The sequence below is a fragment of the Gracilinanus agilis genome, chromosome 3 (assembly GCF_016433145.1).
Source record: "Gracilinanus agilis isolate LMUSP501 chromosome 3, AgileGrace, whole genome shotgun sequence".
Classification (NCBI taxonomy): Eukaryota; Metazoa; Chordata; class Mammalia; order Didelphimorphia; family Didelphidae; genus Gracilinanus; species Gracilinanus agilis.
The window spans coordinates 144,805,604-144,824,371 of record NC_058132.1 but is presented as its reverse complement, the minus strand read 5'-3'; the positions used below and the strand labels follow the sequence as shown (position 1 = coordinate 144,824,371).

The window sequence follows — 18,768 nt, the reverse complement described above, 5'->3', positions numbered from 1 at the left end:
TTGTGAGTTCATTTGTAGGTGACAATTAGTACACTTACCATGTACAAATGACTGCTATGGAATGTTATACCATTTCTAACAGATTTGTGGGTTTCTTTAATCAATGTTGTGGCATTTTGTTTTCAAATGATGGCATTTTTTCATTAAAGACATAACAGGCAGAAAAGAGTGTTAATGAGGCATGATGTACATAAGAAAAGGTTTGATGGCCTTTTACAAGGAAACCCCTGAAGCTAGTTTCATAAACTCGACTTAATTAATAATGTCATAAAATCATTAACGTTTCTTTCTTTATTTGTCCCAGAAGGCCTTCATTAAAAAAAAATCACCATTTTGCCAATAAAGTTTTTCTTATCTCAAAGATAAAAAAGTAAAATTTCTTTCTTAAAGGTTTCTGATGAAAAAAAAATCAATGTCCAGTTAGGTCATGACAGCCAAAAATACACTAGACTATAGCAAATAGTCAGATTAGTTACAAATTCCTCTGAATAATTTTTAAGGAATTAAGTACTTCTTTGATAAGAACTTATTATCCTCTAGGGAAAAGCAGAATTTGAACTTGTAATGTAAAAATTAATATTTATATTTCAATGAAAGTTCAATGTATAAATATACTTTAACAAATTTTATTTCATAAAATAAAGATGAGCTGTTTCTATTATGATATGAAATTCTTATAAATTTCTAACAAAGCCCTTGACAGATTTTTTAAATTATCTTCTTTGTTTATGTGGCTTTATGGAAATATTTCTATAGCCGACATGAAAATGCTGTGCTGCTAAAGCTTTTCACTGCTGACAATTCTGCAATTAGCCCTTGATAAAAAATAATAAGTGTAGAACAAACTTCAGGGTCGTGCCTCTTGAAAATTTAAAGTAATACGCCGAAGAAATATTTTTGTGAACTTCCAATGAGAAAGATAACTCCAGCTTCTAAGATAAATGAATCCACAGACATTTTTCTTTCATTTTCTCATTATAACTGTTATTAATCAGGATTTGAAGAGCAACCTTGGCAGACACAATAATAAGCTAGAAATATGAGTCTTCAGGTGAAAGCTCAAAGCTAAATGGTGGAAAAATTCTTACCAGAGTCATAAAAAGCCAATGTAAGAGAGGGAATACTCAGGTTTATAGTTAGAAGGTACATTAGGGACAATGAGAAAGACTGAGTTGAGGGCCAACTAAGTAGCACAGTGAGCACCCTGCCTGGAGTCTGGAGGACCTGAGTTTAAATTTGGCCTCAGACACTTCCTAACTGTGTGACCCTGAATAAATCACTTAATCCCTACTGCCTAGCCCTTGCCACTCTTCTATTTTACAATTGATTCTAAGATAGAAGGTAAGGGTGTGTTTGTTTTTTTTATTACTTTTTTTTTAAAACCCTTACCTTCAGTCTTGGAGTCAATACTGTGAATTGGCTCCAAGGCAGAAGAGTGGTAAGGGTAGGCAATGGGGGTCAAGTGACTTGCCCAGGGTCACAACAGCTGGGACGTGTCTGAGGCCAGATTTGAACCTAGGACCTCTTGTCTCTAGGCCTGGCTCTCAATCCACTGAGCTACCCAGCTGCCCCTCTTTGTTTTTTTTAAAAAAAGGACTAAGTTTTAAAAAAGGACAGAGTATCTATAACCACAGCATCCCAAAAGCATGATTTGGCCCCCCCACCCAAATCAAACTAGATGCTAAGAATTTTGTTGACCAAATAAAATAACTGCTTGTCAACATTTTTCTTAAGTAAAGCATCAATCAATAAATAAACATTTGGTAAGCACCTACTATGTGACAGGCATTGTGCCAAGTACTAAGAATATTATGTTTGAATTAATTCAGTCCTCCCTCAGAGATCTGTTCCAACTACCTGTTTTTTCAGATCAGGAAACTAAGAGATTAAATAACTGTTTTTCAAGATCTGAAGTGAAGAGGTCAGTGACTTATCCAAGGTCACACAAATATGTGTTAGATTCTTGCCTAGAACCAGTTTTTCTGATTACTAGTCCAATGTTCATTCTATTATATTGTGATGACACAGGAATTTGTATCTGAAATTAGAGTTCCTGAAGATTTATAATCCTCAATTATTTATTTATTTGTTATTAATTAATCATCCTTAAAGATGAATAAAGTAAGGTTGTACAGAGACAGCTTTTGTATTTATTGAGTTCCTCTCATCTGTGCCGTTTCATTTGTGTCTTAAGATACAAAATTATATGGCACAGCCCCAGGCATCCAGAAGCTTATAGTCTAGTTAGAAAATAGAAAACTAAACTTAGGTGTATGACAAAGAAAATAACTAAATTTTCCACTGTGGAGTTCAGAGAAGAGAGATCAATGAATAATGGACTTCTCAGAGTTTTCATGGAAAAAGTGAGTTCCAAACTAGACCTATAGTAACAATAATAAATAATGATAACTACTAGCATTTATATAGAATTTTAAGATTTGAAAATAATTTTACATACATTAACTCATGTAAGCCACATGACAACCCCATGAGGTAGATGCTATTATTACCTCTAATATATTGACTAGGGAACTGTACCTAGGAGAGATTAATGGCTTGCCCAAGATTGTACAACTGCCAAATTGCTGAATCCAAACTTGAACTCAGGTCTTCCTGACTCCCAGTACAATATTCTCTCTGCTGAACCACTTAACTAAATATACTTTGAAGGATGGTTTAAACTTAAAAATGAATATACAATAACTCCAATATTATATTTAATAAGATTTTTTAATAATAATTTGAAGTAAAAGGAATAAAAAGACAAAAGTAAAAGCCTGAGTAAAACCAGCTTTTCCCAGCCACACATACGGGAAAAGAAAATGAGTGGGTGTTGTTACAGCAGACTTATTTACAATATGTAAGGATGCTAGGTGGATGAAGGGAAAAGAATTCTGGGAGATGAAGTCCAAGGGTTCAAGATTTCTAATTTCACAATGGGAAGGATTAGGTTTTTATTGGAAAGAGAATCTATGTGGAAGAACCATAAACAAATGAATACTAAAATTCACTTGTCGAGTAGTGAGCATATCAACCTAACTGAAAGAGATAATATAACAGTGAAGAGGTTAAGACTAAATTATGCAATGTGCCTTGCAAAGCAAACAAATTAGTTGAGATTTTATATAATAAACAGCAGAGATGCTTGCAGAGATGTTTGCCTTCACAGGATGTAAGCTTGAGTTCTAATCCCGCTTCTCACTTCTTATGAGGGTTTGGGCAAGTTATTTAATATCTCTAGGCTTCAATTCCTCATCTATAAAACAAAGGGACTAGAATAGACAAGTTTTAGTCTTTTCCAGATCTAAATCCATGATCCTGTCATCCTAGAATGGCATAAAGGATAGAGATTAGGCTCAGGAAGACCAGCTATGAGACTGTTCCTACCATTCAAGCATAAGAATCTGAACTGAGGTAATAGCAGTGAAAGTAAAACAGAATTAGAAAATACAAAATGTCAAAGGAAATAGTTGTAGGACCTGATTGCAGAGTGAGTAAAGGAGAAAAAGGATGAATTTAAAAATGAAAACTTATTTTTAGAATGGGGTCATCAAATAAAAGGTAGTACTGCTGATAGAAATCAATTAGTTGGCTAGCAGCAATGCAATGACCCAGGACAATCCTGAGGGATTTATGGAAAAGAACGCTCTCCACATTCAGAGGAAGAACTACAGGAGTGGAAACAGAAGAAAAACAACTGCTTGAACACATGGGTTGAGGTGGACATGATTGGGGATGTAGACTCAAAACCACCACACCAATGCAACTGTCAATAATATGGAAATAAGTCTTGATAGATGCCACATGTTAAAACCAGTGGAAATGCACATTCAGTTATGGGGGGGGGGGGGTAAAGGGGGAAGTAAAAATATGAATCATGTAACCATGGAAAATTTTTCTAAAAAAAATTTTAAAAAATTAAATAAAATTAAATAAAATTACCATGATTACACCTGTTAGTAGGTAATATTAAAAAAAATCAATTAGTTGGAAAGCAGATTTTGGATGGAAAATAATGAGATTCATTTTCAATTTAGAGTGTTTAAAGGAACCAAAGGCTATCCTGGTGGGGAAGCAGACAGGTAGTCAAAAATATGGAATGATAATCCAAGTGAGACACTAGAAATGAAGAGGTAGATTTATGACTCAACAACATAAAATTGAATGTTAAAAGTCACAAGAGGGAATGAATTTATCAAAGGAATGAGTGTAGGAAGAAAATCAATCAATCAGAATTTGTTATGTGCCTAGCACTGAAATGGGCAAAAAAGTAAAAATGGAGCCTTAAAAAAAAAGACAGAATTGCTGGGCAATTAACAAATTATTAAAGAAAAGCAATGGTTTAGGATAAACAAGAAATGGAAAAGAGCAGATCAAGGAATTTTGCATATAAAGTAATCAGAATGTTTAATAACTACATTTATAAAGAATCCAGCCAATGCTATAGGATCTAGATGACTCCAGAACTACATAATGAAGATGACAAGGGAAAATTTTCTATTATATAAATATATATAAATCTAGGAGTTTAAAAGTACCTTAACTTATCTATTCTAGACCAACCGCCTACCTAATGTAGGAATTCTCTCTATGATATTGTTGCAAGACCACTTTCTGTGACATCGAATTCATTGCTTCATTGAGACTACCTTTTCCACTCTTCAGTAGATCTAGTAGTTTGAAATTCTTAGCACATTTTGAGGCAAAATCAGTGCCTTTCTAACTCCCAGCCACTGGTTGTAGCCCTGTCCTCTGGAGCAGCACAGGCTATAACTATGTGCTCTTTTCTTTAAAAGCTTCAAATTTTGTGAAAGACAGCTTGACATAATTAATAGAGTTGATCTCAAAGCAGACTTGAGTTCAGATCTTGCCTTTGACATAAATTTACTGTGTGATTCTGGGCAAGTTATTTAATTGTTTAGTATTCTACACCAGAGTTATCAAATACACTGCCAAATGACCACAATTCACCCAGTGATAATACTGGGCTATAATTGGAAAATATTTAACAAAATAAATAAAAATATGGTAGAACATAAATAATTTTAATATGTGGTTTTCTAAGTCAATATGATGCCTCAGGGACCCTTATGCATAGTTTGGTGGGGCCCATTTTTATTTGAGTTTGACACCACTGCTCAAGGCAACTCTTTCAGACTATAAGTGGCAAAGAAAATTATGAAGTCAATAGGTAGAAGGAATTTCCTCATTGGGGAGTTCTTTATACCAAATGAAATCAAAGGTCCAGTTCCTAAACTATATGTGTCTCATATTTTGTAAGAGTTTTCATATATATCTTGTTTTCTTTGCTCCAAGCTAAATGCTATTCATTACCAAGTCATTTGTTATTAGGCATTATTTCAAGGTCACCAATTTTTTTTTTCAAATCACTGTCCTCTGAAGAAACATTAATATGCCAGTGTCCTTCCTAAAATATGGTGTTCAGAACTGAACATAATTTTCTTCATATAATCAGGGAAAGATGTAATTGCTGTCATTCTAGATATGAGATTTCTACCTAACATCTTGTTGATTTTTTTTCAGAAAAACCATTAACTGTTGGTTTGATATTAACCAGAGTCAATATTATGAACCTGTGGGTCTTGTTCACTTAGATTGTTATCAAGCCAGGGCCTTTCCATCCTGTATTTAGGCAATTTGTTAAACCAAACTAATGACTTTGCCTTTACTCTTATTACTACCCCTGTTATTTACATGCTGATTGATTGATTTTGAATCCTGATTCTATTGTCCAACATCTTTGTTATCTCTACTGGAATCATTTTTATGTCATCTGCAGATTTAGTTAGGTAGAAGTCACAGAATCTCAGAGGTAAAAGGACCTACCCTGGGGGCCACCTAGTTAGGCATATCCCTGAATAAGAACCCCATCTACCACCTACCCCAAATGAAAACAAACCAACTCTCTCCCAAGGCAATTCATTTTACTTTTGGATAACTCTGATAATTACACAGTTACCCCCTATATCAAGTTTAAATATTGGTCTCTTAAGCTCCCACCTCTTGCTCCTATTTCTTCCTTCCAGGTAAAAGTAGCTCAAGGCCAATTTTTTTTTGTCTTTAAAATACTTAAAGAGATATCTATCATTACCCTCACCAAAGTACCTCTTTCTTTTAATTTCTAAAAAATTGATTTAAAAATTAGGTTTAGATCAATATCTCACACCCTATATCAAGATAAGTTCAAAATGGATAAATAATTTAAATGTGCTATTATAAGTAAATTAGCTGAATATTGAATATAATGCCTGTCAGATCTATGGAAAAGGGAGGAATTTAAAACTAAGCAAGAGATAGAGGACACTACAAGATATAAAATGAATAAGTTTTATTTGTTAAATTAAAAAGTATGAGATTGAATTTGGATTCAGTTCTTCATGACTTAAGGTCTAGCAGTGTATACACTGTGTGTCTCTAGTCTCTAAAAAATGCTAAATATAACCTTGTATCTTCTTTTCTTTGTAACATGATAAATTAGAAAAATTATAGCAAAATCAACCCATAAATTGCCAACACATTAGTGTTTTCAGCAAGGATTCAATTTGAAACTTATTTTGTCTTTCTGTTTTGAAACTATACTTACCCAGAAAGGCTTAGAAGTGAAAAATTCATATATATTGAATGGCTAGTAAGTACAATTAAATTTCAAATAATTTGGAAATGGCTGGTGGATCTGGTTTCTGTGAATGTTTGTTTATTAATGCTTATTTATTATTATTGCATCTGTTTGTTTATTAATTGGATATTGTAATATATTCCTCAGGTCCCAAAATGGTAGAAGTCCACAGTCAGCAATTCCAGATCAACTCCAAGGATGGCCGCCCACTCTTTACAGTGGATGAAAAAGAAGTTGTGGTTGGGACGGATAAACTTCGAGTAACAGGTTTGTGGCTTTTGTAGGGAGCCACAGGACAGTTCATTGTGTGGTGCCTGCTCTTTGCAAGAGCAAGTCACATTTTTATCCACTTACTATGTTTCAGTCAAATAAGAAAAATCTTTTAGTGATGGTGGCTTTTTTTTTCCCTCTTCATGACTGAAATTACCTTTAAAAATTTTAGAAGTTCTATTTAAACTATCTTTTTGAACATGAGCTGTCCCCCTCCTACTAACCTATCATATTTTTATCCTCTCCCATTTAATTTCACCAAAAATTTCTCATCTTCTGATGCTATGTATATATGTGTTCCAAGTAACATTCCAGGTACTTTTTTCCCCCTACTTCATTAACCATTCATTTTCTCTCTACTCTGACTTACTCATTCTATGGTTGATCTTTGCAGGTGGTCAGTAGATAGGGCATTTAGGACTATAAAGAATGAGAAATCATAAAAGACTCTTTGATTATATATTTGGCATTGAACCTCAGGAAGGTAGCATGGTGTAGTGGAAAGAGTGATGGATTTAAATCAAAGGACCTAGAGTTCAAATCTCAGCTTCATCACTCATTACCCATTTGGCCTCATACAAATCACCCAACCTATGCAGACCTTCATTTCTTATCTATTAAATAAGAGGGTTAGACTTCCAACAGCATTTCTGTAATCCTAGATCCTGTTAAATATTTTTCATGTTTAGAGAACTGGGTCACCTAATGAATACGTTCCAAGGGCAGGACTCTATATAACGTGGCATGAGGGAATATATACGTCTTATTTTTGCTGTGCAAGAACTGAATAGCATGGCATTTGGCCAGTCTGCTCCCACATTCTGATGAGTGCATAAGTAATTCTCGACTGACTTGAGAATTTTTCTCAGGAGTGACTTTTCTCCACTTTTCCCTTCAGTGGAGAGCTCTAGTAGCTTATACATCACTCTTAATACTTAACAATGAATTTGATTATTGGATATTCAATGAATTGGATAAATGTACAGATATCATGATTTTCTCATACAAAGATTACACAAATTTAGGTGGGATAATGAACACAACATACTATGACCAGATTGAGCTAGCATATTAGACTAAATCAAATAAAAGTAAATTTAATAGGAGAAAAAAAGTAAATTTTCACAACTGAATTCACAAAATTAAACTTTAAAAACTCAATATGAGGCGTCATTAATATGATGCCAAACAAACTGATGTGACTGTTTTAAGAAAGGCTTTGTAGGGACAGCTAGGTGGTTTTAAGGGATAGAAAGCCTGGAGATTCTGGGTTCAAATCTGGCCTCAGACACTTCCTACCTGTGTGATTGGGCAAGTCACTTAGCTTCAATTGCTGTTCTTTTCCCTTGAAATAGATAATTCATATCAGTTTTGAGACAGAAGGAAAGGGTTGAAAGAACAGAAAAGAAAAAAAAAAAGGAGGGCATAATATCCAGAAAGAAGTTAATACCCTTGTATTCTGACCTAATCAGATAATATCTAGACTTGCTAGAGTTTAGGTCTGGTACAATTTTTAGGAAGGACATTGATGAATGGAAAAGATAAAAAGAACAACCAGGATGGTGAAGAGTCTTCAGTTCATACTATGTGAAGATTGATAAGAGGAATTAGAGATGTTGAGCCTAGAGAAATAAAGACTAGGTGGAGAAATGAGAGTTGTCTTTTAGTATTATGGAAGAGGGATTGGGCAGGTTCTCCTTCAACCCAGAAAGCAGAAGAGTGAGCTATTATGGGAAGTGGCAAAGCAGCAATTTTGGGCTTGATGTAAGGAAATACTTCCTAATGAGATATTTAAAAGCAGAATAGGCTACCTTAGGAGGTAATGGGTTCCCCTCAGGAGAGTGGTGATAAATGTTTAATAACCAGCTCTCTGGAAGGAAAAAAATGTATAATCTATCTTAAATTTAATCTATATTATTAATATTCCCCATCATTTTCTAAAGTCAATCAACAAAAGAATATATCAAGCTCTGATTTTCTGCAGTGTAAATACTCACACTTAAAATTTAACAGTTGGCTCTCCAGAGCTGATTGGATCTGACTATTCCTTAGGTATATGAATAAGAGGCTCTTTAAAAAATATAGATTTGACTGGGTAACTACAGACATCTCTTCTAACTATATCCATGCATAACTTCCCCAGAACTTTACTTTTCTCATCTTCAGTAGTAATATTCTCCTTTTAAAAACATACATATCAGCACAGGTATAAGGAAAAAGCAAAGGGAAACTTTTTTTTCCTTCACATGCTGAAGGAGTAGCTTATGCTATCAGAGAAGCTCAAATGTAATAAGAAGATATAGAACAAATTTTTTCCAGATTAAAAAAGAAATTTAAGAAGAACCTCATTTCTTTGAAGGCATGCACCACTGGAGTAGTATCCCTGGTTTATTATTAGAATAAACAACCCTATTGAAAGGGAATTATTGGATTTCTTGACCCAGGGGCAGAAGGGACAATTGCATAGGAACCACTGCATCCCAAGGACCCACTGGGATTAAACGGTATTTTTCACTTGTTTCACTTTTCACTGTTTCTTGCCCATTACCTACACACTGAGGTGCCTATGTCTCTACTCTTGATAGTAATAATAGACCTGTTGGAGGTACAATCAAAGAGTGAAAGAGAAGAGAAGGTGTGAGAGATCTACTTGGTCATAAGGAACTTAGGAAGGAGAACTTTTTCCCAGCTATCCTTCTCCCTGATTCAAGGGTTTGGAGAAACTATCAAAGAATAGAGGGAACTCTCTCTCTTGAAAATGCTGAGACTCCATTTCCTAATTCATGGACCTTATAGACTTTAGACCTAAAGGAACACCGGGGGAGAAGTCTATAGATAGCATACTTATTATTTAACTGTACCATTGAATCCTAAATGTCTCATTTAGGGGAATTTGGACAATGACTCCTAAATAGAAACAATATAATCAATTGTTAGCCAAGGGCCTGAAGAATCATTCTTTAATTAGATTCATGAAGGAACTGGGTAGAATTCCACTAATTAAACTGGAATTTAGCCAGATCCTTAAATGGTCATATTTTTTTTCCAGAATGTTTAACTGGTCCAAAATGATTATGAAGAGTTGGAATATCAATTTCATTAACCAGATTACAGGAAAATTGTTTGGAATGACAACAAGATCCATGCCTCAAAAAAAAAAAAAAAAAAAGCAAAAATACCAACATTAGAACTGTTGAATTAAGCAAATTAGGCTGCCCCCAAGAAGTACACTGACATCTTAAGATTACTCTAAAGAGGATTATCCAATCATACCAGGGAGGATGGATGAGACCTTATCTGACCTTTTCACAATCATTTCAGAAATGAAGTAGGATATCATGATAGCACATTTGAATCCTACCTTACCATGCAATTTGATTCAGTAGACATTTATTAAGCATCAACTATGTGCTAGACAATGAGAATATAGGTTCTCTCCTAGGATGAGAGAGGGAACCTTAAAACTAATGTTAGAGTACATTTTGTACATCTGGAAAGTTTTCCCAACTTAGCAAAAAATACTATCAAAAATCAATATTGAATTGTGATATCAAACTATACCAAATAATCAATTTGAAAGAGATTAAAATTGTGTGTTATCCTGCAACACATAAACCCTACTTAAAAACAATCTAAGATTTTTTATTAGAAACACAAAACTATAAGCTAATACCAATTCTGCCATTTAAGTAATATCCAATGGTATAAGGGATTAACTTTCCACTAGGGTTTAATTCTGTTACATTATAGAAGGCATTCAGAGTTAGTTTTTTGTTTGTTTGTTTGTTTGGCTTTGTTTTTCTTTTAAAACTCTCACCTTCTACCCTAAAATCAAAATTGTGTATTGATTCCAAGACAGAAGAACAGTAAAGTATAGGCAATGGGGCTTAAGTGACTTGCCCAGGTCACATAGGCCAGGAAGTGTCTAAGGTCAGACTTGTACCATCAGCTGCCTCTCATTCAGGGTTCTTAAAGACTATGCAAAGGATCACAAGGTTTAGAAAGTACTATCAAGCCAGAAAGGCTTCTGAATCATCTGAAATTAATTGATCAATTATAGTTAATGTCAGTCATCAGTAATCACTGTCCCATCCAACCCAAGAAAGATACTATCTATTATTTGATCTTCCTTTTTCTTCCAAGAAAGCTAACAAAAGCCCCCTTTTTACCTTTAACTTCCTTTGCCAGTTTCAATTCATTTTAATCTTTAGCATCCCTCACTTTATTTTTACAGCCTTTTAATAGGTTTTTATACTCAACATCTGTTCCTTGGCCATGTTTCTACCCTCTGTCCATTGATTTTAAAAATTAACTTGATTGGTAAGTTCCCTTTGCATTCACACTGTTGTTTTCAGACAAAACTAACTTTTCTGCCCTCTGGACTTCTTTCCATTTGTGTCTTCAGAATTTTAGTCCTGAGCATCTCCTATCCTTCCTGGGTTGAATTCCCATGTAGCATTTCACTCCATGGTATCCTATCTTTTCTCTGAACTCTTTGAAATCTGCTTGTGCCGCATCTAAGGTGAATGTCTCATAGGCTTAGATTTTCTTTCTTCTGTAACTGTAGGATGAAGTGATTACTTCCCTTCAAGATTACCATCTTTTCTATTACAGCAACCAGTTTCTCTGTTAGTAAGAACCATATTAAGAATAGAATTTCTCTTTTCTGGTTCCTCCATCTTTTGAAAAATAAAATTAGCACTAAAGCAAGTCACGAAATAGTTATTAACTTCTCTTTGATGGAGAGAGACAGAGACAGAGAAAGACAGAGATAGAGAAAGAGCTCCAGCAAAGGACTGGATAATTGTTCTCTGTAGTTATTATATAATGCCTCTGTGCCAGATTTGTTACCTTTTCCAAAATCCCATTTCCTTCTTTGATCCAGGAAGTATATAGTATAATCCAACGACAAAAGCACTTCTGTTTCAACCTCTTTTCACTGTCTGTCACAGATATGCCCTTATTTGGTCCCTGAATTTCCTTACCTAAGTGTACATCAATGCATATGCTATTACACCCCATCCCACATTTACTTATCCTTCTTTATTCTTAATAGCACATAACCATTCAACAATGCTAGCAATACTTTTTAGGTTTCTGGAGGATGTGTCATTTGTGAGTCACCAAAAGTAAGTAGTTGTCCTCCATTTTTTAAAAGTCTTAGGAGGCTCTCTGTTACATCCTGGACATGCTCTGGACAATAGACCTTTTGTTTAGATTTATATAGGTTACATATGTATAATCTATATGAATATAGAGTTGTTTAGATTTAATAAATTAACAAATAGCTGCCCTAGTATCTCTAAGCAGGGAATATTTCTACTACCAATCACTTCCTCTCTTATCTTCTTCATTTGTCCCTCACTAGGTGACAAAGAATTCATTCAGGGTCCTTTTTTTGTTTTTCTTTTTTTTGGAAAACCCTTTCCTTCCAATTCAGAATCAATACCATGTGCTAGTTCCAAGGCAAAAAAGCAAGCAGTAAGGGCTAGGCAATAGGGGTTAAGTGACTTGCCAGGGACACACAGCCACGAAGTTTCTCAGGCCAGCTTTGATCACTTAATAGCTCCTACAACTGTATCGTTTTTAGAAGGACATGTATCTTCTTCCTCCTCGGAATACCCAGTTCTCTTCAGAAAGAATCTTAAGTCTTTTTCTCTAAGTTCTAGCTAACTGTTATTTTCTTTTCTTGTCCCCTTTATGTAACATTCTTCCATTAGACATCATTTTACTAAGGATCAAGCTTCTTCACCTTTACATTTCCTCCATTGAAAGCTTGCTTCGGTTTCTTGTTGGAATCCTTCCTTTTAGCAATCTAGAATGTGAAAGGACATTCTTCACTTTCTTCTGCCTTCTACTCCACAAGGAACTCAGCCCACACTTGAAGTATAAAATTACTTAACTGTGTTAGAAAGACAAACATCACATCCTCAATGCAAAAAACTGCAAAATTTCTCCCAGTTTCTGTAATGGTTGAGATTTGCAGTCTTATTTCCTAAAAATGCTTAAAAATACATAATCCTTGGCTCAAAGGGTTTTCTGCATAAGACTTTCTTTATTGGTAGAGATTGATTACTCAGTGCTCGGTGCATTCTTGAGAGGCAATGTTAGTGAGAGCTAGAGATGAGAGAGATCCTGGTCTCCTGGCTTCTAGCTTCAAGAAAGGAGTCATGCTGTTCCAAACTCGCTTCAGGTCCCTGAAGGGAGAGACATAAAGAAGCTGGGAAGAAACTAACATAGAGAGGAGCCAGAACTTTGTTTCTGTACTCTTTTCTGGGACTTTTTTTCATTTAAGCATGAAATTTACACTTCAACCCTAACATTTCAATAAAGGTTTTTAGTTTTCTCACTTCTTGTTAATAGGAATGATCTAATTCAACCTGGCATGCTGATAGCTTAGGACTGAGAGAAGACTGAAATGAATCACTCATAGGTCATTTAACAATTTAAAAAAAGATGTTACTTAGCCAGAGCCTAGAAAGGATACTGAATTACTTTATTGAGAAAGAGGTGCCCTCCATTGTCTAATATAGAAGTAAATCTGGGTAATAGTACAAAATGTGATGCCTTAAACATCTACCAAGTCTGAAAAGCTTAAAATCCATTTATATCCATAAATAACCAGGTAGCTACATCAATATGACCATTAGGAAACTACAATAATGAATTTTCCTGGACCAAGTCTCAGAGCTAGATTACTTGCCTTTAAGAGGAAAAAATAGCCTAACCATCATGGGATTGGGAAGAGGAAGAACCTTGGAAGTTAATGATCTTATAATACATCTTATTAACTTGATAACCCAAATCAAATTCCTTTCCTTTGTTTCAACAACTCAGCCACAGATAGGCCTACTTTTTTTCAACCTTGAACCAATCTCCTGGCTGTTTCACTAATTTGTTGCACTCTTCAGTCCACTCTATAGTCACTTAATTTTCTAATTATATCACTTACCTTTTCTCACTTTCCTTACTTTGCATTGGCTATTACCTTATCCTCCTTCTTTAGTCTACCATAATCTTTTTATAGTCACTGCAATTTTCTTTGATCTTGCTTATCTTGAGTCTCATAACTAGAATCTAGACTAGTTTTTTGGTCTGGAAATCATTATTCAAATTTTCTTCGGTCTCTTTAATTTCGCCTAATTTTTCTTTCCAAAATTCAGACTCTCACCTAATTCACTAGTCCAAATCCATCTAAATCTCCTGTGCAATAATTTTATTCTCTTTAATTCAGTCATTATTTTATTCTCCCACTCCTCCTATAACCTTCTGTCACAGAAGCCAGAAATAGAATCCCATACCCATGCGCTGTTTCATAAGGAATTTAAGTATGGAGCAAAAGTCAACTTTTCTCCAGGCTAACTATTTCCAATGACCCCAATTGACATATATTCCAGACCCCTCACCTTTCAGGTCGCCCTTTTATACTTGCTTTCTAGGGATTTTTTTTCAATATTCTTTTAAAGAGCCAAGCAAACTCATTAGGAATTCATTAAAACACATCATGTAGTAATGAGGTATGTCAGTGGCCAAGAGAAAAAAAAAACAATAACAAAAATGTGCAGCTGACAGACAGGTTACAGCTATGAGGAACAGAGTTGTTCTGCTTGAGCAAACTTTAATCCAGCCACAGTAATAAAAAGAAAAGTTGCAAACTATTTTAAACTCTTTGGATAAGGAACTATAAATGTTAATCAGGGTATGATTTCCATATGGGTTCACTTGTAGAAAGCACTGTCAGCTCTATGTTGGCCTTTCGGGTCATAGAGTTATAGGTTTGTAACTGAGACAATTTCTTCCAAAGCTAGAAAATAGGAACCCCAGAGGCTATCTAGTCCAGCCCCTCATTTTAGAAATGAGGAAATCAAGGCCCAGGGTACTAGGTGGTATAGTAGACAGTGTTGGACCTGGAGCTGAGAAGACCTGAGTTTAAATCTGACCTTAGACATTTCTACCTAATGTGTTAGTGGAAATTTGGGGTTCATTTGAGCCTTAAATATTTACATATATGACATAAACTTCCTGTGGACATTTAGGGGACTTTGAAACTACATGTCCCATGATTCAACAGGTTTCCTGTCTTACATGGTGACATGAGCCAACGTAAAGCATAGCTTAAATAGAGAGGACTTGATTGGGACTCTCTCTTTGGTAGGAGGCAGCCAGGAGGGAGAAGGTAATGGTGGGCAATTTGAATTAAATAATAGCAGGTGCATGACCTTCTTATTTTTTACCAACATGGCTTTAATTAAAATATTAATACTTCTATTTACATTTGTCTATATCCATTTTAATCCTTACACTAAGAGACCTAGGGTAAGTCACTTAACTTGCCTGCCTCAGTTTCTTCATCTGTAAAGTAGAGGTAATATGATCACCAGGGTTCTTATGAGGACCAAATGAGATAATATCTGTAAAATACTCTATAGACCTTAAAATGTTATGTAAATGCTAGTTGCCATTATCATTATTACTCTAAGGGAGGGTAAATGAATTACCCAAGATCACAGTTAGTAATCATCAGAGATGAGATTTGAATCTAGCCCCTCCAGAAGCCAATACTCTTTGTATGGCACCATTTCTGCCCTGCAGATAGAACTTATAATCACTACAGAGAGCATTCTCTTCAAAACCAAAAGACAAAATTGCATCTAGATTTATGAAGTCTTTTTTCCATAAAGACATAGTAGGCATGAATGGCAAGAAGAGAAATGGAGGTCTATAAGCTTTATTTTTCCCAGTACATCTGAAATCTAATGATTTACAAATGGCAGTTTTCCCTATCTGTTGGAATCTTGCTTTAGAATTTGCAACTTAAACAGAACACTAAGAAGAAAATATCTTGTAGGAAGTCACATTTTACAACAGCATGTGGTTGCCTGTGGCCCTGTGAGCCAAAATTGTTTACATATCAATGAAAAGTCCCAAATCTTTTCCCAGCTTCATTAAACCTTCCTTTATATTTACATTTGTTTTTCCCTCTGGAATACACTCATTATTAAATATATTGTCTGTCTTAATTTATATTGGAGTTTAATTTAGATCAGTGATTCCCAAAGTGGGCGCCACCGCCCACTGGTGGGTGCTGCAGAGATCCAGGGCAGGGTGGTGATGGCCATAGGTGCATTTATCTTTCCTTTTAACTGCTATTAAAATTCTTTAAAAAATAATTTCCAGGGGGCTAAGTAATATTTTTTTCTGGAAAGGGGGTGGTAGGCCAAAAAAAGTTTGGGAACCACTGATTTAGATTAACAAGCAAAAACGAAAAAATACCCCAGAAGTTTAATCTCAAGAATATGCAAAGCCCTCAGACTCTAGGAATGTTTAAATCATCTAAAATATCAACTAGAAGAAACTAAACTAAAGTAATGATGTCAGAAATTGCCTCTCAGAGGTCTAAGTATTATTCTAAATAACACGGATAAAGCTATAGCAGTTAACTTGGGAAGTTATAGCCTTTCAAAAGCATAAACTCTCTGTTGATTTAAAGTTTGATTACGTGACAAACATTAGAGCTTCTGCCAAAAGCCTTCTCAGAGACTAGTAAATCCTCTGCGAGCCGTTCAGGCACAAAATCTGAAGAAATTTCTTGAATTTATGAAACCAAAGCCAAAGTAACTTCTGAGTGGTATACACTTCTAGATATTTTGTAATAAATTGTACAAATTCTTCAGTGTTCCCTAAAATAATCTACTGCTGAAGGGAAGTTGTTTTCTTTCACCAAAGACAGATTTCTATCTTTATAAGGCTAATAGTGTAGTATCTGACAAATACTGCATGTTTTATGTATAACATCATCATTTTCAACAACTGTTTTTTAGCAGTTAACATTTAGATCATTGCACAAGGTATTGCACAGATTGACACAAAGCAGTAGCCTATTACAAAGCACTTAGAACAAATAAGAAATAAATATTGCATTAATTATACTCATCCTTGCTTTTGAAAGTGCTTATAATAGATGAGCTCAGAGTATAAACAAGATTCAACATAATTCATATGATATGAAGGAATAAAATTTTCATAATCCTTATCATCTGTCTTGGAATCAGTACTGTGTATTGGTTCCAGCATGGAAGAGATGTAATGGCTAGGCAGTGGGGATTAATATAGAATCACAGAGTCAGTATCTTGAGACTATATTTGAACCCAGGACCTCCTGTCTCTAAGCCTGGCTCTCAATCCACTGAGCTGCTTTCCTGCCCCAGATATCCATAATTCTTGAAGAAGCTTTAGATGTATAAAGAAAGTACAGCATGGCTTTCTTTTTAAATTATTCTATAGAAAGGGTATGCTAGACCAAACATAGAGAGCCAGTCTCAAAGCTAGGAAGATCTGCTCAGATCTCAAAACTCTGACACATAACTGGCTACATGACCCTAGGCAAGTCCCCTAATATCTCTGTACTCTAGGCAGCTCTCTAAGACTAAAAGTTAAAGAAAAGTTGCTAACTTCACTGGTAGAAGTTTCTTTACCTGAAAGTTCCCGGTACCAGTGAAATCATATCTCGAACCTCTATGCGTCCCTCAGTGAACAGTGGAGGTATCCCCCCAAAATCCCTTAGGTTCAAAGAGGTCAAAATGTTCAAACAGAAAAACAATATGTCTCCTTTATAAAGTCTTACATAAAAATTAGTTGGCTTTTGAGAAAAAGCACAAGAATTGGTATCCTGGTTAAAGCAAACTTTCAGTCATTCTACATAAAATAACTTTCTGCTATAAACCTGAGGAAAGATTTAAGGGAGTAACTAGTGATTTAATTCCCAAGAGATTGCTGAATTGACAAAGAAAGGCATGGAATTTTTTCACAGAAAAAGAGCAAAGCCTTGTAATGTATACTTTTCCCTAGTTTTTCTCTTTCTTTTCTGGAAATATAAAGATAATATAATAGTGGATAGAGGGAAAGAAAGGTGATTTAAGGGTTTCTCCAAAACCAGCAAAGTAGCCCTCAGGAGAAAGTTGAGCAAGGTAGAAAGTGTTGAACATGACCTAAATAGTATGTGAAGGACTCAAAATCAAATCAAATAGCAAGAGGAAAAAGAAGCTGCTAACAAACAGCTTGTTAGGAAGCAATGGACTAGCCAAGAATGCCAAGAATGTGGCTGGCCTTTAGATGCCCTGGAGCATAAAAGGGAGGGAATGTCCAACATTTCTTAAAGCATAAAACAGAAGACACAGGTTAACTTAAAGGGAATTGATGACACTGAGGTTTTAAGCTTCCAGAAGTGATTCCTAGAGAAATGCATTTCCTTTAATGTCACTTTTCTTCAGAGTCAGGTTCCATCTTTCTCTGGATTACTTCCCCCACCAATCATCGTGTGTATCATTTTTGGCGTATACATTATATTTTCTATGATTATTTGGAATAGTGACAGGGGTGATGAGTTCTTCTCATACCAGTGCTTTTTAATTGATGGCTTGATGGATTGGAGGAAATAACCAACCTCTGTGGGACTGATCCTTAGAGCCCACACCTATAAAATAAATAATGGTAAAATTATAAGATCTCTTCTATTTCTTCCTTCTCAGCCCTAAAAAACTGTATTACTATTTTTCAAAAATTACTGTTTTATATACTATACATATGTATCATATATGTAATATTAAATAACCAATGATATTATTTTTAAAGCATATTAAGACTACTTATCTTTTTTCCTTTGGCTTTATCCCTGTATTATATGTTTCCCTCTTGGTTTCCACTTCCAGGTTCTCCTCTTTCAAATGAGTCCTCTACATAGCTGCCAAAATCATCTTTCAAAGATAGTTTACTACCACATTATTCTCCCCCATTTAAAAACCTACAATGACTTCTTCTTAATTCTGCATTATTCTCCCCCATTTAAAAACCTACAATGACTT

The 18,768-nt window shown here is 34.9% G+C and overlaps 1 protein-coding gene across 1 annotated transcript in view; it reads left to right on the top strand.

The window, feature by feature from the left end:
* SGCG (sarcoglycan gamma) overlaps window positions 1-18,768 on the top strand; it is a 250,839-nt gene that overhangs the window by 153,552 nt on the left and 78,519 nt on the right. The window contains exon 5 of the mRNA XM_044668296.1: window positions 6,785-6,904. Within this exon, the coding sequence (XP_044524231.1) occupies window positions 6,785-6,904 (120 nt within the window). The remainder of the gene's footprint in view (window positions 1-6,784; window positions 6,905-18,768) is intronic.